Source organism: Strigops habroptila, chromosome 8 (assembly GCF_004027225.2).
Source record: "Strigops habroptila isolate Jane chromosome 8, bStrHab1.2.pri, whole genome shotgun sequence".
Taxonomy (NCBI): domain Eukaryota; kingdom Metazoa; phylum Chordata; class Aves; order Psittaciformes; family Psittacidae; genus Strigops; species Strigops habroptila.
In genome coordinates this window covers 9,819,231-9,840,681 of record NC_044284.2, presented here as the reverse complement: position 1 = coordinate 9,840,681, position 21,451 = coordinate 9,819,231, and the positions used below count along the sequence as shown (strand labels likewise).

The 21,451-nt window shown below is 46.7% G+C and overlaps 2 protein-coding genes across 7 annotated transcripts in view; one reads left to right on the top strand and one right to left on the bottom strand.

The window, feature by feature from the left end:
• NGEF (neuronal guanine nucleotide exchange factor) overlaps positions 1 to 21,451 on the bottom strand; it is a 51,105-nt gene that overhangs the window by 7,271 nt on the left and 22,383 nt on the right. For 2 of the 4 annotated variants that reach the window (XM_030495959.1, XM_030495960.1), the window contains 9 exons: positions 18,664 to 18,852; positions 18,442 to 18,545; positions 13,543 to 13,817; positions 6,955 to 7,115; positions 6,581 to 6,733; positions 4,469 to 4,598; positions 3,896 to 3,970; positions 1,871 to 1,960; positions 68 to 231 (listed from right to left, as the gene is read on the bottom strand). In XM_030495959.1, coding sequence (XP_030351819.1) covers positions 68 to 231; positions 1,871 to 1,960; positions 3,896 to 3,970; positions 4,469 to 4,598; positions 6,581 to 6,733; positions 6,955 to 7,115; positions 13,543 to 13,817; positions 18,442 to 18,545; positions 18,664 to 18,852 — 1,341 coding nt within the window. Of the gene's footprint in view, positions 1 to 67; positions 232 to 1,870; positions 1,961 to 3,895; positions 3,971 to 4,468; positions 4,599 to 6,580; positions 6,734 to 6,954; positions 7,116 to 13,542; positions 13,818 to 18,441; positions 18,546 to 18,663; positions 18,853 to 19,738; positions 19,822 to 19,981; positions 20,020 to 21,451 lie in introns of those variants that run through there. The other 2 variants (XM_030495962.1, XM_030495961.1) reach the window with 2 other exon arrangements.
• Positions 16,008 to 21,451, top strand: part of NEU2 (neuraminidase 2) — a 41,351-nt gene continuing 35,907 nt past the window's right edge. For 2 of the 3 annotated variants that reach the window (XM_030495991.1, XM_030495990.1), the window contains exons 1-2: positions 19,080 to 19,175; positions 20,094 to 20,298. The gene's annotated coding sequence lies outside the window, so the exon portion shown is untranslated. Of the gene's footprint in view, positions 16,030 to 19,079; positions 19,176 to 20,093; positions 20,299 to 21,451 lie in introns of those variants that run through there. The other variant, XM_030495992.1, reaches the window with a different exon arrangement.

Genomic DNA, 21,451 nt, shown 5'->3' with positions numbered 1-21,451 from the left:
TTGGATAAACCCAGGGGCAAGGAGGACTAAAGAAGTGCCCTGTGTACTTCCCAAACTTTGCACTCACCCAGGAATTTGCCGGCAGATTACCAGCAGGTCATTGAAAAGGAACAAGTAGATTTCTCTGAAGAGTTTCTTGGTGCGAAGCGTTCGTGATGTTTTTGGACCATTCATTTGCTGCAGTTCCCCCTGCTTCAGCAGCCAGCGGGAGTGAGAGATGATGGGCACAGACTGGAAGTGAGGAAAAGACGGCAAAGATCAGGAGAGCAGCAAAACCCCATGGGCTTATGCAGTCAACATGCTGAAAGCAACACGAGATGTAAAAGGAAGGCTGGTGAGCTCCCATCAGCACAGCTTGCACTGCAGAGCGTGGAGCAGAGCTGCACAGAGAGGGCAGTGTGCTCTAACGTCCACACCACAGCCTCCACAGGGTGTAACAGACCTCAAACAGGGGGATGGCAGGGGTCAGAAAGTATTGGCAATGCTGGAGTGCCAAGTGCTGGGCTTAAACACCAGGCTAGGACCTGCACAGCCTGATCTGCCTCTGGGAGATCCCATATCTCATTACCTGGGCTGAGCCTTTCTGGACATTTATTGTGTATTCTGGCAATAAATGTGTATTGCCTTTTGGCTACAAAACCCCCCAGGTTAAATGGGTCCTTACTCGCTGGGTCTATTCCAACTAGGAGGTGAAACTGTCCATGCAGCCGCAACAGCACTTCTGCTAGAGTTTTAGCACACACTGTGTTAAAAACAAGAAGTCCATCACATCTTGTATTAGAAGAACACTACACTTCCAGTCAAATGACTGAAATACTGGGAAATATCTATGTAACTGCTGCTCTTTCCATCTTCATCCCTGTGTTCATCACGTGCATGGTGGCTCTGTCTGCACTCTTGCACTCTTTTCACGAGAGGAGAAAGGTTCCCAAGGCAGAGCTGCTCCAGGGATGAACCAGCTCATACCTGTCATTACAGCCTCAGCTTTACAGGAGGTGAGGGCAGCCTTGTAGCTACCCCAATCTAGTGCTGTCCTGTGGTCTAGCCCTGACTGGAAAAGCCAAATTTTTGGTCCCCCAGTGTAGTTTTCCAAACAAATGGTCTCACTTCGTTTTGTTTTGTTGTTTTTGCTTTGGCTGTTCAGGTACATGGAAAGGTTGCTGGGAAGCTAAATATGCTCCTTAAAGTTTGTGAAGCAGATGGATCTGAGAAGCATCTCCACAGTGCTCAGAAAAGAATTGGCAGCTCTATACTCAGCACTGGAATTTCATGGCATGAATGAGATGTGGTCAGACACCCCTAAATATTGACTCGGTCATTCCCAGAGTGGAGCCAAAATAGATCATCAGCAGGTAATTAGAGACTGTACATAATGCATAAATACATGGGTGAATTAAAATGGGGGGGCAGTCTTTATTTTGGTATTTTCCAGCTTTAAAGTGTTTTGCTTTGTAAGCTTTCATCTTCCTTCAATGCAATTTGTAATGTAAAATAATAGCTCAAAGTTGACCTGCATTTTGAAGGGAGGTGAGAGGGAAGAGCCAGAACTGAGTGCTGGAGCAGGAGCCACCCACTGCGCTCAGGCAGTTTAATGCCAGAGTGTCAAATCTGTGTACAGGCACAACACACTGGCCCCAGTGCTGTCCCCGGCCTCTGCAGCATGGGTGCACTGAGATCACACGTATGGATGCAGTGCCTGCAGCAGCAGCATCCCCTTCAAAGGCTTTGGAAGCGGGACAGTGCGGACCAGGCTTCTACTGAACACTCACTGAAATAAGTGCAGCTAGGTTACTACTGTCACGTATGTGCACACAACACCTGGAGGCTGTTGGTTTGCTGTCTGCAAAGGGTGGCCAGCCTGTGCTTATACCTTGATCTTGAATTCCAGTTTCTTCTGGATGCTGATCATCTGCTCTGTTCGGCTCATCTTCCTGACGCCTTCATTACATGCTTTCACCACCTGGGGAAAAGAGAGTAGAAGGATTAGCCTTCACTGGCCTTAAGCAGGTAAGCAATGATGGACAGCACAGAAAGGCCTGACTGACTGGGTAAGTGCCCTGCTGCAACAGGAATTGACCCAGCCAGGCTCTTCTGTCAGCACTGTATTTGCATGAAAAAGAGGAGGAAACAAACAAAAACAACAACCTCCCTCTTCCCCCCCCCACCCTCCAAAATACCCAGAAGATGTTATAGCTGGCTGACTATCAGAGGACATGTTAGATGACTGCATTCAGTTACTGAACCAGACAGCATTAAGCAATACTCCTGGTTGCCCAGCAAAGGGTACATGTCATTTTCCAGATCCCGACACACCATGTATCTCATCTTCCTTGTCCCCAACACTTGTGTATACACAGTATCATCTTCAAGAAGAAAATGAAGCCAAAGATCTTAATTTCAAAGATGCAAATGCTGTGGTTCTGCCAAGCAGCACCAGATGCCAAGGCTATGAAATGTCCCGGGGAAACAGACATTCATCTCACAGAGCCCAGCTGTGTTCCAAGTACAAATTTTAACTGAAAAACCACAACCAACGTGTGAGCACTACCCCATTACAGGGAGCTTAACCTAGATGCCACTGCCTGTTTCATAAGGAGCAACTCTCTTGAGAACTGGCTAGGTAGAAAAATCACGTCAGAGAACAAGTTCCACTTTGTGCTCTGTTTCTGCTACTCGAAATCCACCAGAATACCAGCAATTTAAACTGTGATCAGCTCTTCCCTCTCAAATAGGAATACCTACAGGGAAAACAAGCACCAGATGACCTCTGCTTGATGACTGTACCTAGCTGGACATTAGGCATCTAAACTTCAACACTTGCAGATAAGTAACAATGAAAAGGCAGTTAAGAAATTGATCACATGAATCACCAGCAGCTGAATATAAAAAGAGCATTTTTCCACCAGCAGTTGTAGTTACCTGCATCCTACAGGAACAGCTTTCCTCAGGCTTTTGACCAATGGAAAAGAAACATTGCTACCAGATGCAAGAAGGATTCTGCAAATACTAACTTAATGCAGAACACTGTTCATTGCGAAGGTCTCTGTCTTTATCCCTAGTGATCTCCAAAGCGCATGCTTCCTACGCTGATCCAGGGCAAATCCAGTTTTGTTCTAATATTTCAGTCAGAAGCTATGACTGTATCCTCAGGCTGATGTTCTAGCAGAGTTTTCAACTTCAAATACTTATATCAAACTGCAGGACTTGAGATGTTCCAAGCTTCTGATGAAGAAGGGTTCAAACGCTCTGTCCCATGTGGTTGCCACGTACATGCCAGACCACTGAGATATGTAGCCTGGAGGTGGGATTGCCCTGCCTGCCTGTGTCAGATGGAAAACATCCCAAAGCTTTCCTGGTGTTTTGTGCGCAGCAGTAACTAGCACAACTGAACACCACAGCTACCTGCCAGCCTCAGGTAAGACAGCTAAAAGCAGGCTTGATTACTTCATTAAGAAATTGTTATTCTAGGTCAGAGGAAGAAGCGTGCTGCATTGGAGGAAGCCTGACACAGTTGTACCCTGTTGCCTCATGTGGCTAATTACATCCCTCAAGTGGGATCCATCACCTTCAACTATGTGCAGAAAACAATTTGTAATCTTGAAGACCTCAAGGGAAAACATTCTCCCTGCCCTTTCCTACAGCAGAAACATACACATCTGTTGTTAGCAAGGGACTCCTTGCCACTGACATCTGAGTGCTGCTAGATTAGTCTATCTTTGAGAGCAAGAAAGGCTTCAGGAAAAAAAATATTACTCTTGAAACACAGTGACAGGATTTAAAGGGACAGCTCCAGGAGTGAATGTAGTTTGTAGGTTTTTTTTATGGGAGGGAAGGTGGGAGCAATGAACATGATGGTTTCATCTTAATGGCCTTCAGTTAGCTCATTCAGACTTACTGTTTCCAGCTCTTTATGTGCGTCCAGGGCAGTGTTTTCCCTGTCAGACTTCTCTTCCACTTTCTTCAAAATATTCTGCAGGGAGGAAAAGCTGTGTTAATTCTGATCCCAATTTGACAGCACAGAAACTGTCAAACTGGCCTCTGAGTTATTTCTGGCCATCAGCCTCATTACAGGGTAGGTGACAGAGTACAGTGACTCTCACCTCTTAGTTCCTCTTTCTCATTAAAACCTGGTCCCATCTGACCTTTCATCTATAAGAAATACAGCAGGCAGACTGCTATTTTATATATAAAAAAAAAAAAAGAAAAGAAAAATAGCTAGAGCTTGGCACGAACAGACAACTCTTGCTCAGTAAAAGCTATGTGGCAAATTCAACACTAGTTTGGGGATGGTCTCTGAGTGACTGAAATCTTTTCCGTAGTTATTCATAATGTCTAACTCTGTGGAAAGGCTTCATCCAGCTCGAGGATTGACTGTGGCTGTATCTAAGCCTCACTTACAACTGCTGGAAGGGAAAATTGGAGTGATCCAGAAGACCCTCAGAAGAGAGAGAAGAGCTCAAATCTCTACCTGCACCAGCAGCTTGAGCCGAGTGATCCTTTGGAATGGCAGAATGAGGAAGGAAGAAAAGGACAGGCCTTTGCACTTGGGATCCAGCTCCAGCTGTGAGATCACTTCTCGGAAAGCTGGCTTGTCCTGGCTGAGAGTACAGAGAACAAAGGTGAGGGCTTTGAGTGCTACCCTGCCTGAACCTCTGGTATGTAGCTGGTGACCCAAAAGCAAGTTAGTCCCACAGACAGCATCTGCCTGGCCTCTGCCCATAGGAGAGAAGAGAGGACTGAATGCTTCTAGGTGTATTTTAGTTTAAATCTAGAACTATTTATAGCGTTGGGGAAGGGAAAAAAATAGACTTTTAATGTAGAAGCCATGGTAGTGTTCACATGTGTTAGCACATCCAGCTCAGCAGCATGCGCTGTGTGCGTAGGTGCGTGTGAATGGGGTGTGTGTCCAAGTAGATGAGTCAGAGGCATAATTATACATTTTTACACAGTTGGAACTCTGTGACAAGGTGAAATTCGCTCAGTCGTAAGAACAAGACAAGCCACAAAACAGCTCAAGCTTGGCTACTCCTTGCTGCTTAGCTGGAGGATGGAAGTCATTACCTGGCCTGAGAAGGGCATGGGCCATACCCCGATGGTTTGCAGCAGAATAGGGCATTGCTGGACCATGGACACAGCTGCACAGAGCAGCTAAAAGCCCGAGCTGCCATAGTCAAAGTCAATGCTTCCTGGCAACCGCAGGGCCCCGAGGAAGACTTACACTGCTGGAGTCCTGGCTAGCAGAAACAGCGTGGATGGGAAGAGGTTGCTAACTGTGCAAAACCTGTCTTTACTGCGTGTGACTTGCAGCACCTAAGAGAAGCCATTGTACGTGTTTCTCCCTGCTGCAGCAGGTACTTGTGTGACTGTATGACTCTCCAGAGCCACAGCAGAACGAACCTGAGTGCATCTGAGGAACAGCCAAATGGGGTGAACTGTGGCCACACCTCAGGCTTTGAGTTCAGTCAAATGCTGTAAAATTGCTGTGCCAGCTAGGAGCCTGTGGAACAAGTCTGTTCTTTTCAGTTTGCTTTATGTTCTCCTGCAGATAAAAAGAATGCTGCCTTCTAAATTCACATTTAGGAATATCTCTATCTCCAGCAGGTCCTTTTCAAGCTCAAGTAATCCAGCCTATTGCTGCTTCACTTAGGAGTGTTTAGCTAATGAGTCTAGGCAAACGGTTCATATTCTGCAGCTGTATGGCTTGCCTCTGACTGAAGGAAACCCTGTGGTATCCTCCTTTTGGAGACAACAGTTGGCCAAGCACAGCAGAGGCCCCTTAAAGTGTTGGGGTTTTTTGTTCCTCAAAAGCTGGAGAGCAGAGAAAGGATAGGATTAGGGTTTGTTACACTCCCCTGAACTACCTGCTGCTACAGGGAGGAAATACAGTGCAGTATGTGGCTGTCCTGAAAGAATCTAGGACATTGTAACTAAAGAAAAATCAATTCTCCTGCTCAAAGACAAGCTTGGAGGGCACTCTTTGTTTTGAGCTGGTGTAAGACAATTCCTACTGGATCAAAAGACTTGCTAAACTTGAAAAATACTGCAAAAATATTTTGTGTGTTATCCTCAGGAGTAGGTAATGTTTGTGTGTGTGACACCAGAATGTGAAGAAAATGGCTTTTTTTAATAGCTTTCTTTACTTTTTCTTTTAAGAATTTTTTTTTTCTGAAACAAAAAAGAAATCACAACTTTGGGAAACTCAAATGCCTTGCTGAGAAGCTCAGGAAAAGCACTGGGTGTTCTCGTCATCAGAGATGTGTATTACATTCTTGGCCTTTCAATCTCTTGCCTCTACTTGCAGTTTATATCTATTTCACAAGCATGTGTCCCTGTGTACACCAAGAATATTTCCCACGGCTGGAAAATGCTGGCTCTGAATTTAGTTGGTATGATACCTGCACACTGTATCACCCCACCCTGGCTATAAAGCCCTTTAATTGTGCTTTCATTTTATAGGTGCAGTGAAAAATCAGTGACGAGGGAAATCCTTTTCTGTGCTTCCTTTCTCATAAATACCAGAATTACAGCTAAATCCTACGCAGTTTTGCACAAAAATTTAGCATCAAGCATTGGCACTCACAGGAGCTGCTTGTAAGCTCTCTCCTGGTAGGTCTGGTTGGAGACGTAGGTGATGTACACGGAGAAGTGGTTAACTGTATGCTGGTAGACGATATCACACACATCCGAGATGACAATGTTCTCCTCCACCCGCTGCTCAAGGTCCAACAGGAAGCTAGGTGAGAAACACAGTGCTCATATTAATTGTGACATGTCTGTCCCAGGTAATTCCCCGAAGAAGGCCTTGGGGTTCAAAGCCAGACATGTATCCACAGGCTCTTTGAAAAGACAGTGGATAACAGGCTGCCCATACTCTGCTCCTCCATCTCTCTACAAATGAGGTTAGCTAAAGCCATGCCATTCAAGATGGACTTAAAACCCAGCAGCAGTTCTTACCGCTCACTAACAGCCATGACATCCAGGACATTGGAGAAGAGGATGTGTGCCTCAGATGGGTGTAAGATCTTCTTCAGACGTTCGTTCTCCATGAAGTGAGACACCAGCAGATTCAGGCTTTTGTAATAGGAGGCTTCAGAAGTAACCAGCTCAAACATGGCCTGGAGGAGAATCCCAAAGAAAGAAATCAACAGGTAACTTCTATAGTGAGGCACACACAATGTTAATGAGAACATCCGTGCTCCACACAGTCATGGACCTTGCACCCACCCTCCAAGCCCAGACTGCAGGGAGAGGTAAGTCCACAATGGCATTTGTCATGTTACACAGGATAGTGACTTGAACAGAGATTTCCTGTCTCAACCATCAGCCCAGGCTCCTTCTGTGTCTCTCCTAAGTTTTGACCTCATTTCCTTCCACAGAATCTCTCCAGCAGAATTATATCTCTCTCTCTCATTGTATATAAGCAGTTGGATTTTGTGCACATGCACACATAAGGGCTCCACGGGCTTCTTCCCTTGTGTCATTCAGTCTTAACCTGAGGCTGCTCCAGGCACCAGCCCCCTCTATGTCCACTTGTCACAGTCCTGCACTTCCATCTCCCTTTAGAGGAATTCCTCCAACACCCTGCAGATCATGACAGCGCTGGCTTGTTGCTCTGCTCGCTGTGGCTTGTTGTGCTACCCAGGAAGGGTCTCCTTGCACCATCTACACCCTTGGTTTAGCAAAGCCATGGTGTATGGGCTGGGATGAACAGCACGGAGCACACTGCAGTCCCACTGTGTGACGTGTGCTCCTTGGGGAAGCTCTAATACAAATACACAGCTGTGGTGCTCCAAGTCCCTGTGTCTTCAGTGACCCAAAGGCATTGTCCAGGTGAGGCTCCCCAGTCAACCCTGGCCATAGACTTTTCTGACCCAAATCACCAAGGACTGGGACAAGACACAGTAGTCTCTAACTATTACCATAAGTCATAAATAATCTCTGAATTTCAGCCCTTGCTTCTCCTGCTAGAAAACTCTGGAGCAAAGCCTGGCTTCCTCAGGCCAGAGAAGTGGCCTGGGGAAGCAGAAAGACAAATTGATGGTTTGGTTCAGAGATAAACAATTTAATAAGATGAGGATATAAAGCCTTCTGCCTGTCCCAGGTGCTGCAGGGTCAGTACACTATTGCCACACAGAGCTCTCTTACTCTCCAGGCAAGTCTTTGTTGTTGCTTTTCAGAGCTAGATGAGAAAGCTGATTATTTACACAACTACTTCTGTTCGCTGAAGTAAGATTAACTGAAGATTAATAAGGGCTTCGAAACAGTGAAAAATCACTAGATCCTATCTCAGGTCTCTCTTGATGAAGGTGTGTCTTGGGCTCCTTGCCCTGGGACTGGTCCATGCTGCTGATACTAAAGAGGAACCTTTTGGTAGCTCAGTGAAAATCTCACTTCACTGAACCCAAAGCTGCTTTGACCCTTGAGCCCAAGCTTCCCTATGCCTGTAGCTCCTCTGCTACTTCTGGTGAGGGTGTCAGGCAGTGCAGATGCATGTCCATGAGCTCTGCCAGCTCTCAGAGGCAGCAGGGGTTCAGCTGGAGTTGAGGAGATCAGTGGAGCAGCAGGTACGTGCAGTATTTTCTGTGCTGTGAATATGGAAAAATATTTTCCAGATCAGTTGTTCAGTTGTTGGGGTTTTTTTTTTGGGGGGTGGGGGTGGTGGTGTTTCTGTTTTGTTTTTTCTTTTTGAAGGAATGATTTGAACTTCTCTGCTGATCAGTTTTTGGCCTTTTGCTGGAAATATCACTGTGCATCATAGAAGAACCTGAGGTACAGAGACCTGGGTTATATTCCTGACATATTCCTGGGTTATATGACACTGTGCTGCAGTCCAGGATCTGCCAATGTTTGGAGAAATTAATTTGTGTGTATTTGCTGTTCACCATGGTGGGGGGTGCTGGATCTGCATGGGCATGTGCAGAGCACAAGAGATACTAAGAAATAATGAAAACCATAGTAAAAACAAGGATGCACAGGGTTCTGATTTAAAGGAGATACTAAGAAAGTAAAGAGCATCTCCACTGACTGGGACAAGCTTTTGGAAGTGTTCACAGCATGTGCAACGCACAAGTTTCTGAATTTACTTTGGAGATCCACGTGGTCCTTTGCAGACCCAGATCACCTACTCCAAGCAGCCCAGACTGCTGTCTCCCTTTTGAATGGTAAGTATGAGCTGCAAACCTCCTAAACTGGCACCAAACATCCAGCCATGCGATGTGATGATGTGATCTCCATGGAATAACTGAACTTTGCTAGCTTGAAGCAGTCACTATTAAAAAGAGCACAAGCTTCTGGTCTCTGCAAAAATAATTAGGAAAAAAATTGAACTAAATGTCAATTGATGTAATATTGTCTTCTTTAGTCTACAAATAGTCTGAAACTATCTCTTGGAAACGTGACCAACACTGTTCCATCAGTCCTCTAGGTCATTAACTTCATGAAATTTCATAATCTCCTATACTAATCATTTTCATTGCTTATGTTTTGGCAGGCAGACTGAGAAAGGAAAAGAGAAGCGAAGCCTAAGGAAGAAGGAAATGTAGGAGACAAAAAAGGAGAAAAATTAAGAGTCACCAAAGACAAGAGTAAGTCATCCTACAAGCTTAACTCCCTTGAGACAATCCTATGTTTTACTGCATAGATTGGAAATACCTGTTCCAAATGGCTCTACTTTTCATGTAAACCACCAGGTAAGAAGGGAGAATTCCAGTCTAGTCTGGAAGGGACGTTGTTCTGATCCAATGCCACAGCACTGGCTGCAACCAGCTCTCAGACGTGGTTGCCTTCACAGAGCCAGTGTGACATCCACCTGCTAGAAGCGCAGTACATGGAGCACAAGAACTCTCTGGAGGTTTGATATCTAAGGTTTGCTCAAAGAAGGGAAGGAAAGTAAGTATTTTTTGGATATTTTTGTGAAAATGGAGCAAGAGAGAGAGACTGCCTACCTGTGAGACGTGCTCTTCCACAGAGAGGCCATATAACCATTGTGCACAACCAGGTTTCAGTCCCTCTTTTGCTCGAGCAAAGAATATTTGCAGAGCAGTAGCTCTCTGATTTAAATTCATACCGTGACACATGGTGCAGATCAGTCTGTCTCTGCCCCTTTTTATAACACCAAAGAGTTATAATCCAAATAATCCCTGGCAAAAACTTTATCAAAGCTCATGTATCTTAGCAAAAATGGTTCAGTTCAAAGACTGAGAATACTTTGCTAAACTATTTTTATTAATAAATTGTTTTGGCTGAGTTCCACTCAGCTCAGAATCTCCTAAAACGTAGAAGATGAACACAGTGTAGGAAAATCAATACAGTTAACAAGCAGAAAATGACAAAATGAAGAAACTAGATGGAAATAAAACAAGGGTAAGCTTGTTTCCCAGTTCAGGTAGAGAAGTGAACTGGGGAAGAGGAAAACCCAAAGACACTCTGTATGTTGTTTCTTCTAATCTCTGGATCACAACCTCTACAGAGCCTAGTGCTTTGGTGATGGAATTTCTTTTAACCTAAACCACATTTGATCCAGGGAGTGTGTTTTTTCTCTAGTCACTTCTTCCTCCTGCTACATACATGTTGCCTGTCATTTCCTCCATGTTGACTCCATGTCAGAACCCAAATAACATTTCTTTTGCCTTGTTCTTCTTGCATCATAAAATTTTCTGTAAAGTTAAAAGAAAGCATTTGGTGACGCACCTTTTGCTGTGTTTGATGCTCAACAGAAGTCTAGATAATTAAAACTTCCCTATCCATGACTGAGAAATTTCTATTTCTCTTCCAGCAGCACATCATTTTCATATTTCCTTGACCTCTGTGGTCTGTAACTGTCTTTTTCTTTTGTTTTTCCTTCTTCTGCATTCATACCCACATTTTCTATGACACTTCCAGTTTTACATGTTGCCACTCTCACATTCGCTTCAGATGAAAAAGGCTGGTGTGGCAGAGGCCATCGCTGTCTGAATTCTGTTTGAATTCCTGGAGCTAATGGGCCATGCTGCAACGTGTTTTTGCTGAAATTGCTGGGAGATAGATGTGTTGTGGGGTTTTGGGGCTGGTTGGTTGGCGGGGTTTTTGTTTGGTTTGGGTTTTTTCCCCTCATTTAGTTGGGTGGGTTTTTTTGTTTTGTTCTGTTTTGTTTTGTTTCCTGAAACTCCATTTTCTAGCTCATTTGTTCCAGTGGGGACAATGACAAATGGCCTTCCATGACACTTTTCAAGCATCCATTGCTCTTCCTGTCAAGTTTCTTGTTTTGATGCTTGAAAAACACCAAGGTCTTGTTTTCTATCTTGTTTTCATAACCTGCTTAGTCATTTTCTGTTATTGCCAACATCAAGACCAGATTCCTCCTCTTGTTCTTATCTTTAATTTTGCAGATGATTGCAGATGAGCAACTTTTTCTGTCTAAGCCCTGCTCCATCACAGCTGTGGTGGTGTTCCCTTCCTCAGCTCTGAACAGGGGTGTTTGCTTCAACTTTCAGTTTGCCTACGGGTATTCCTCCCTGTGGTCTAAATAATACTCTTGTTCTACCTTTCCTGGCTGAAGAGCTGCAAACTCTTCCAGTCCCTGTGTTTATCATAGGTTTGAGGATAAAATGGGTCAGAAAGGTATGATTTTGTCCTTAAGACTGCTACTCCAGAATTTCTGCTGCCCTATACTTCAGGTAAATTCCTCCAATTCTCCTTCATGAAGCTGAAAACTTTACATTCACTTCATCAAGCCTTCATGTACAGCTCATATTGCCAATTCATATCCAACGTGAGTACAGTTCCAGCACTGCAGGAGCAAGCAGTGCTCACCTATAGCAAGGTTGAATTCAAACTTATCTCTTTAATCGCCTCGGTGATTTCTCCATCATTCCTTGTTTCCTGTCCTTCACTCTCTTCATAAAGCCAGTTCTCCACTTTATTCAGTGTTCAGCCAATTTCACAGCTTTCTGGCTTCGAGCAGTTTTATAATCTCTCACTGTGCTAATCCCAGAACAAACAGGAAGAAAATTTCAGCTCTAATAAGCTAACATCAGTAGAAAAGCACAGTGCTTCTTTAAGGCAGCAAAGTCCCATCTCCATCTGCTTTATTTCTCTTGTTATTTAAGAAGAGAGAAGAAAATTCATCACACTTAGTGTTGGGGTTTAGCAGCACAGACATTTTTTTCCTTAAAACACTTCCAGGTAATGAACGTAACTCAACAGAAACTGCAGGTTTTGAAATCTCTAGTGTAAACTTTTAAGCAAATGTTTCTCTGTAAAAGACTCTTCATTTTGAAGCAGAAAGAAAAAGAAAAGCTCCTAATTTTTCAGTTGCCAGATTGTGTTTGTAACGCTGGCAGTTAAAAGTACCGTGTTTTGCCAGGTATACAGAACACATCTGATATGAAAATCACCAGTGCAGAAGATGATCATGGAAAAGCAACAAATCATTTCAGTCACCTTCAGACATAACCCTGACACACTAACAGCCTGTGCTTGCCAGCCCAAGCTACCCTGTATAAACACCAGTCTCTTCCACTAAGGGTGTAAGTAACACACCCCTGCAGTTCACAAGATAAGCCTTTCCAGTGTAACAGTGAAGATACAGTCCTGGCCAGGATGAGGGTGGCACTGTATACACATGGGATTTGTAAACGTTGATTATGCAAATCCAAGTACATGTAGGGGGAACTGCTCACACCCTGAGATGTTCTCCAGCACTTTGGGTACAATCTCATGAACCAGAGCTGAACAGACACACTGCAACAATGGTCTCACCAGAAGCACAGGAGTATAGTAGGATTCACAGCATCGAGCCTTTGAAGGCCCATTGCACACCACACACTAAACAAGGCTTGTTCATCTCCAGTGCTGCCTGTGCATTGACAAAGAGCACTCACACTCCCCACGCTATCCAAAATAGCAACCAGTTGTAAGTTGTTGTGATGTTTTCATTAATTGTGGCAGCTACCCCCCCACCTACTTCCTTTCACTGTTTGATGCAGCTCTATAAATTAACAGTGTAGGACTCTTAAACAGGGATGTCGCTGCACTGTATGGCTAAAATGCAAATATACCTGTCACTGCTTTTTACTGTTTTGCGTAAGACTCCAAGTAACAACATTTTAAAATAAGGAAGTTCATCCACCTCTTCCCTTTCTGTTAATGCCATCATATTTAAAACAGATTAACACTTGAAGTCTTGTAAGATTTCTGGTGGAAAGTATGTATCCTGCTAGTAAGTAACTTCAGAAGAGGATTCATGTGCACTGGGAACAAGAGCCTCTTCATTATCGCTCTTCCTTTGTAAATTGCTCCTAACACTGAATCAGAAAAGGGAAAAGAAGTTCTTATTTTGCTACAGAAATGTCCAGCAGCAACAGCATACAGAGCAACATCTGTAGTTTCAAGAAATGAGTGAGTGGTGCTAACCAGTGCAATGCAGAAGAGTACTCAGCAGGGCAGGGCTTGTCTATGGCTGCTATGAAGCTTTTAATTTTTAAATCTTGATCAGTTGACTAATCCACTCTCACTTTTTTAAGCAGCGACCCAGTTAAGAAACATTCCACCTTCCCCCATTACCTCCTGCAGCTTGATCTCATCTGGCTGGAGGATGCTGAGGACCCCACTGCTCCGGATCTCAGGAAGATCCTGCCATAAGTTGAACCTGGAGTTGGAGTTCCTCAGCAAACTGATTTGTGGTGGAGCTTTGCTTTCAGGGGTACTGGTAGGTTCTGCTTCAGATGGAGTTTCCTCGCTGGGTGAACTCTCCTCCGGGTCTGTCTGTGAATCCTGCAGTCGTCTGGTTTCAATCTCCTGGCGTGTAGATTTATCTCGATATTCCTGGTACAAGAGCCCTAGGAGGCAACATAACAGGTCTCAGAGGTTACAGCTGAACAAGAGTAGAAATATACTGTGGGCAAAGATAGTTGTTCTGTATTAATTGATCTTAGCAGAGATGAGAGAGATCCCACCCGTGCTGAGCGAGAAAGCCAATTCCGGCATTCCTATTTCAGCCAGAAGTGGAAACTATAAATGGAAGGCCATTTCTAAATCTAAAGTGTTGTCAACAATCTGCTCTCACAAAACATTTAGTAACAGTCAGATGAATCCATGATCCATCGGAAGACATAAAAGAAGTGGTTTGTTACTTGCCAGGCTTTAAAACATTTCTTTTAAACCTTGTCTTTCTTTGCAATGTTATTATGTTACAAGTTATAGGTTGTTAGGAATGTGTACCTGTGTGTCTGGAAACGTCATACCTCGAAACTACTTTCAAGGAGCAATTTGATGGCCCTGGAAATCCTTAAGGAGGAAAAACAGAGCTGCTGTTAAAGCATTGGACAGGTGAAGCCCTGGGACAACAAGCTACAGTTACTAGCTTGTTTTGGTATTGACTTTGTGGTTAGCCTTGGACGTGTTGCTTAATATCCTTCTGTGTTTTCCTTCTAAGTTTCTATGATGATTGAAGATAGGAAATGAACATTCGAAAGGTACCCAAATGCTACAGCATAAGGAAAAGGCTCTGATATCACACCATCTTGCAGCACATCAATCACAAGAGGCATCTTCTGAGTTTCAATTACCAACTTCAGGAGCAGATGAAATTGCACAGGATTTGCTCCCACCCCTGGTTTCAGCTGAAAGCATGGAAAAGGTAGGAATACTGAAATTCCTTGGCCATCTTGAGCAGATCCTTTGTCTGTCCTAGGGCTTTCTAACTGTCCCATTTCTCTTTCTGGACTATCAGTAGGACCAGAATATTAATTGCTTGAATATAAAATACAATTTAGAAGATATGAAAAGACAAGAAAGCATGAGCCTGCTCTGAGTCACTCTTCTCACTCAAATTGAAGGAGCACAATTTACATTATCTCCCTTGCTTTGAACTTCAATTGCAAAGTGTAACATGAATGAAATAAAGAGAAAAGTTCTTGATGTTAAAAGAAAAAAAGGCAAAACATACATAATTTATTTTGGATCATTAGGGTTTAAAATCTATCTGGTCACATGCATTCATGATATTGGATCTCAGAAGCAGACCCTGTGTATAACAACGTGAGAGGCAACTCAGGCAGGAGTTTGTCTAAAGAGGGCAGAAACATAGATGCTACTGCCTGTTAAATCTCTGGGTCAGTTTCCACAAGCCTCTGTACCAGTTGCTGTTAGAACTATATCAGAAATATGCTAGGGAAAGGCGCAGGCACAAGGACATGGTTCCTGCAGCCCGCGAGTGTATCCTGTTATCTGTTCTCCCTGGAAAGATGTTCAACACCAGATTAAAATAGCAATAAGGGTAGCTGTGCCTAGGAAACCATACAGGCTTCTGTTAGCTTCCTACATGATAACCAGAGAGAGGAGAGTTCCCCTCAAGTTCTACATGCTGCTGCTACTTACATAATTTCTCTCTGCGTCAACTAGGCTTGTATGGTTTTCCAAAGCATTTCTGCCTGTTATTCAGCATCCATGAGGGTGCCAAGGATGTAGTGGGGTGGAAAGGCTCCTTCAGGAACGGAGTGGAGAGCCTGCTAAATCAGAGCAGCTTTTGGTGGCACCGATCTGTAAGTTTAGCCTGTGCTTGAAGGCTCTCCTGTGGTAGGGCACTGAATGCCTTCTGCACGCTAGAGAGCAGGACAGGCTGGGAAGTAGTACCCTGCAGCAGTATGGGCAGTGCTTTACTCAAGGGAAGACATGCTGGGAAACTGAATCATAATCTGTTTTACTCATACTGGAAATGATTATACTTGCACTGTCTGATTGCACAGCCATGTTGTGCTGGTGGGTCTGCCCTGCAAGTCAGAGGCAGTTAAGGATATTTTGCATAAGGGGGATTTAATATCCCTTGTGCAGGTTTGTAAAGCAGCCCTTTAAAACAGATCCTCAAGATAAATCTCCCTCTTGCTTTTAAGGAAATAAAATCCGGGTGATGAAACTTGATTTTCTTTCCAGGTTCCTTGTCTGGCCAATCCAAGAGATAAGAGCTACGGAGCCTTCAGTGGCAGGCAGAGGCAATACCAACATGTGACTAAAGGCATCTATCACCAGGACTCATTTGGAAACGACAGCAAGGTAACTCAAATTTAAGGGGGGAGCTGAAGAGAGGCTAGCTGAAGCTGTCCCACAGACAGCAATATGGGGAGGAAGCAGAAAGCTGATAGCAGCAGAAAGATGACAGCCAGGTATGTGTTCAGGCAGAAGAAGGGGTAGAAAGAAACAAAGAGGGTTGTGCTAGCAAAGATAAAAGTTATCTCGCTGTCTTGGGGTACAAGGTCCATCTATATGTCGGTAAAGAGGATCCAATGGGTAGAGCAAAGGTTTAGATGGGAAAGAGAAGGAAAGAAGCCACGCAAAAGCCTACACTAGATGAAGCAGGAGATGGTCATGGCACAAGATGTGTGGCATAACAGATGCAAGGCCAGGGGGCGGGGTTTTGACTTGTTGAAAGGAGAACAATACATCTGGGAACTGACAATGTGTGGAAAGCAGCTGAGATCAGTAGTTGAATGTGACTCAGAAGATACAATGATTTAGTAAACGCTTACATTTTGTAAGTGAAAAAGTGCAAAATGACAGAGACCTGTACAAGTTCCATTCATTGCTTAATGACCCAACTGTCCCTACTGTGACCTGGGTAGAGGCTAACCATGTGATCACAGCACAGGTTTGGCATCGCCTGTTGACTTAACTGGTTAAGGCTGATCTTCCTAAGGGGTGTTTACATAGATGGTATAGTACATAACAGACTCTTCCCTTTGTTTATTCCATTTAATTTTGCTGTCACAGTCTCCCTTCCCAGCTCTCTCAAAATCCGAGAGGGAAATTGATAAACTATTTACTAATTGTGGAAGTGCCTGCCTTAGAGAGTTTGCAGTGCTCTTAAAGTAAACGTTATTACACCGAAAGCCATGTAAAATCTCAGGAGGTCCAGAGACATTTTCTCTGAAATTCTCTGCTCCAGTTTCAAGCAAAAAGCCCATTAATGTCTCAAAGGCAGTAGAGAGGGAAGGGAATAAGTGTGCTCCAGCCATCTGAAATGACACCTCTGTTGGGGATTAGCATAGCAAACCCAGTCTCCTCCACCAAGGTGTGACAGACCTACTTGCAGTTACGCTGACGAGCGCAGAGGTATCGCATGGTGTCCCTCTGATACACAGCACATAAAAATATAGCAACTGGATAGCTTTGCAGTCCTGCTGGCTTAAGTATTTTTACCATGCCCCTTAGCGGTGCAGTCCCAGTAAACTGACAACATATTGACACATCTGCCTTGGGAGATGAGTACTTACGCAGCCACAAGCAACAGATCTGGCAACACCTATGTAAATTGCTCACCACTTTCCTCCAGAAGGCCCTGCCAAACTCGGCTGTTTGGGCTTGACAGACGCTGGCAGGCAGCTGGTTTCACACCAGCCCCTTTCCCCAGTGCTGTCGCACTGGCATCAGGCACTCCAAGAATGAGCCCTGCCTGCCATGACCTGACACCAAACTGCAGAGACCACATGAGAAGCCTCCTCGTTCCTGCCAGGCAGGCTCACCTTGCCGCTTATGAGATTTATCTATCTGATTTCCCCATGCAAAGTGCTATATTCCTGCCCTCTAGATTCAAGCATCCTGCAATTTAATTTCCTGAAATTGAATGGAACTGTTTAAAAATGAAGCTTCTATATTCCCACCATAAAACCTGCCTCAGGATAGGGTTTCACTTTGCAGTTGCCCAAATCTCTGTGGGGAATGTCACAATACAATGTGGGAAACCAACAAACAAGCTGTGAAAGTCCTCTCTGCATCCCACAAGAAAAAAATAAATTCGGAAATACCACAAGAGCAAGATCATAGCAGTCCTCTCCTCCACAGCCACCCGATAACCTCCACTCTGCCTTTACAAAGAGACCGCAAATGGTAAAATGACTTAGTCCTCTGCTGCAAATGCTGCCCTAGCGCCTACAGCTAACGTCCAACAGGATAGCTGACCCGGTGCTTTAGACTTATGCCTTTTTGAGTATGCAAAATAGGATTTCAGCAGAAAGTTGGCTATAGCCTTAACAATTAACAGCTATGTAAGTACAAGTAACCATTACTTATGAATGGGGGTAAAGCTGCTCAGCGACAGCATTAGATCTCACATCAGGCAGCGTGCAAACCTGCTGCCCCTAAAGACAGCAAAAAGCCACCGCTAAGGCAATGGTTACGATGTTTGACACTAACAGCGAGAGGTTTTCCCACCAAGGACAGAGACTCCCTCCTGCCATGTACCGCTCGGCTTTAGATCTGGGTCCCACTAAACGCTGTGGGTCTGGGGGTGTTTAAGGGGGACGACGGGACGCGGCGGCTCGGCGCGGGTGAGGGTCCCGACCCGCCGCGGCGGCACCTCTAGGGGCTGCTGTGCTGCCGCCAGCGCGAGCAGCGGGGAGAGCGGCGAAGTTGCGGGAGAGCGCGGTGGCCGCTCGCCCCGGCCGGGACCGCCGCGGGACGGCTCCTTACCGATGTGCTCGATGAGGTTCCTCCAGGAGTCGGCCGTCATGGGGTGGGCAGGCGGCGGCGCCGTGGCTGCGGCGGGGCTCTCCTCAGCGGCCGCGGGGGGCTCCCTGTGGGAGGCAGAGGCACCCTCAGGAGCAGCGGCGGGGCGCCCCGCTCCGCTCCCGGCCGCGGCCCCTCGCACCCCCCCCCACCCTTTTTCCCCTCAGTACCGCCCCCCCCGCTCACCTGCCGGGCTGTCCCGCAGAGCCGTCCTGGTCGAGGGCGCAGGCGGCGCTGAGGGCCGCGGCCAGCAGCTCCATGGCCGGCGGCGGCAGGCGGCTGCCGAGCAGCTCCGGCGGCGGCGGCGGCAGCAGCGGCGCGGGGCTGGGGGAGCCCGGGCGGTTGCCACGGTAACGGGGGTAGGAAGGCAGCAGCCTGCGCGGGAGGGAGAGGGGAGCTGCGGCCGCCCCCGGGGCGCCCCCGCAGCACCCCGAGACCCCCTGAGCCCCCAAACCCCCTCAGAGCATCCCCGGTCCCCTCGGACCCGCTCCTCAGACACCCCCCGGGGTGCTCCCCCCGAAATCTCCAGAGAGCCGCCTCAAATCCTCTCGGAGCCTCCCCTCAGACCCCCCCCACCCCCCGTCAGGCGTCCCAGGGTCTCTCCACCCAAATCCCCTCAGCGCCTTCTCGAGCCGCCTCAGAACCCCCTGGGGCTCTCCCCGCTAAATCGCCACAGAGCCACCTCAGACCCTCCTCAGGTACTCCCACAGATTCCCCCCCCCAGAGACCGCTCAAAATCCCCTCGGAGCCTCCCCTCGGGCTCCCGCAAGCCCCTCAGTGCCCCGTAGCCCCTTGCAGCCCCTCTCCCTGTTCCCAGCTCTCCTCCGAGAGCTCTTGCCACATCGCTGCGGAGCCCGCTCAGCCTTCCCCGAATCCGAGACCTCTCCGAGCCTTTTAGAGTTGTTTAACCCCGCTCCCTCAGAGCTCCCCGCAGCCCCTCCGGAGCCCCCCAAACTCAGCCCTCGGAGCTCCCACCCCGACTGCTCGGTCTCCCCCACAGCCCCTCAGATTCCGAGCCTCAAAAATCCTTTCCAAGCCCCTACAAGCCTCTCGGGTTCCCCCCTCTCAGAGTCCCCGACCCCCCGCAGCCCCATGCCCGGCACCCCTGCCCGCAGAGACCTCCTCAGCCCCCCAGCTCCCCTCCAGCGCTCCAACGCAGGTCCCTCCTCCGCCGGGAGGCTGACTCCCTCCTCCCCAAGGGCCCCCCCAAAAGGCAGCAGTCCCTGCCCCAGGGGCCCCCCACCTTCACGGGCACCCCTACCTCCATCCCCCCTGCTCTCCTGCAGAGAGGCTCCTTCTTCAGATGCAGGGAAGCCCCTTCTCCATCCCCTCCCTCCCCTCCCCAGCAAGGCACCCTCCCCCAGCAAGCACCTACACCCGCCATCCCACCCCATGCACCAGCCCGGGCCTCAGCCCCTCTCCTCCATGCACAGCCACCCCACAGCGGGAGGGGGGTTCTCCTCCCTCAGACCCGGGGCATAGCTCTGCCCCCCATCCCCTGCACCTCTCTGCCTATGTGCGGCTGGCGCTGGCTCTGAGGGAGAAAAGGGGGTAGGAGCGGGGGGCTCTCCTGAACTGCTTCCAGATCTGGTGCATATGGTGCATTTCTTCTCCAGGAATGAAACCCCGAGATGGAGGAATGTAACTGGGAAACTCAGCCTAATCCCTCCTGCTGAGAACTGCACCCCTGGTTACCCCACAGGATTGACCGCTATCCTCCTCTCCTCCTCTGGCAGGGCTTTGCACCCGCTCAGTCATCTCCCCCGTCTCCCCTTCCTTAGCGTTGCTACTTCCATAAGGATATATTGTCTCGCTTAAGCAGTAAGTATCTCAGTACTCAATGATATATATCTGTCTTCCTTCAGGTAATTGTTTTTTCGCCTCAGGGGTAAATCCTCTTGGGCTCCACAGTACGGTTACACCCTTGGATCAGTTCGAGTGCTTGTGGACAGGTTGGGTGCAGCTCTTCCCTACACGTTAGTAACCCTCAGCTAAAAAAAACCGTCATCTGCACCACATTGCAATTGAGGAGTTAACAGCCAGAAAACGCTCAGCTATTCCCTGTTGCATAAATAACTGTGTTTCTTTCTGTACGTGATAACGTAATTTATGCACCAACACAAAACCCGTGTGTTGGCCTGTGTGTGTAAAATGGTTTCCTTTTTGTCATTTTTATATTGTATTTGCTAAATGGTACATCAGGATAGCTTTCTATCAGCACATGACTGCACATTCAGAAAAACTCCTTCAGCTTATGTGAACTAGATCTCGATCTGGCACAGCGGAGAGCTGGGTCCTTAAGTCATTAAGAGGCAGAACAGCAGAGAAAATCAGCTGGAAGTGTTGAAGACTCTGAGAAAGCTGTCAGTCCAGCCCAAGTCCAGCCCCACACTGAAAAGTCGGAGGGACCAAACAACTGACAGGAAAAATCAGGATGAGGGTGAGAGCTGGAGCCGTAGACAGCCTTTTGCACTTGCGAGGAGGAGGAGGAGAGCATGACAGCTGGGGCTGTATAGGGAAGATTGTCACGAGGTAGATGGTCAGTATGAGATGAAAGCAAGTTATCAGACATTAAACACAGGGGCTATAGGGGGTTTGGGGAGGCAGGTGAGTGAGGGAGCAGCCAAAACCTTGTAGAAGGCATAAAGCAGTAGAGACTATCTGAAGCTCTGCCTAGTGACTGACGTTTTGGTGGCTTGCTGCCAGGGCAAGAATATTGTCAGGGGTTTTACTAAGTGGGTGGGATGCTAAAAAGCTTGTTTCTTAGAGAAGTGGAGCCTCGTTATCTTCAATTCTGGAAAAGCAGGGAGGCTGTTTACTATTTTCTGAAGGGAAGGACCAAGAGCAGTGGGGAGTTCTCCCTAGTATGCAAAAGGAAGTCAATGCATAAGCTCTTGCTGACACTGCTAGAATGAATATTTATCTAAATGTAACTTTTGGGTGTATCTACTAAAAAAAATAATGAGAAATATGC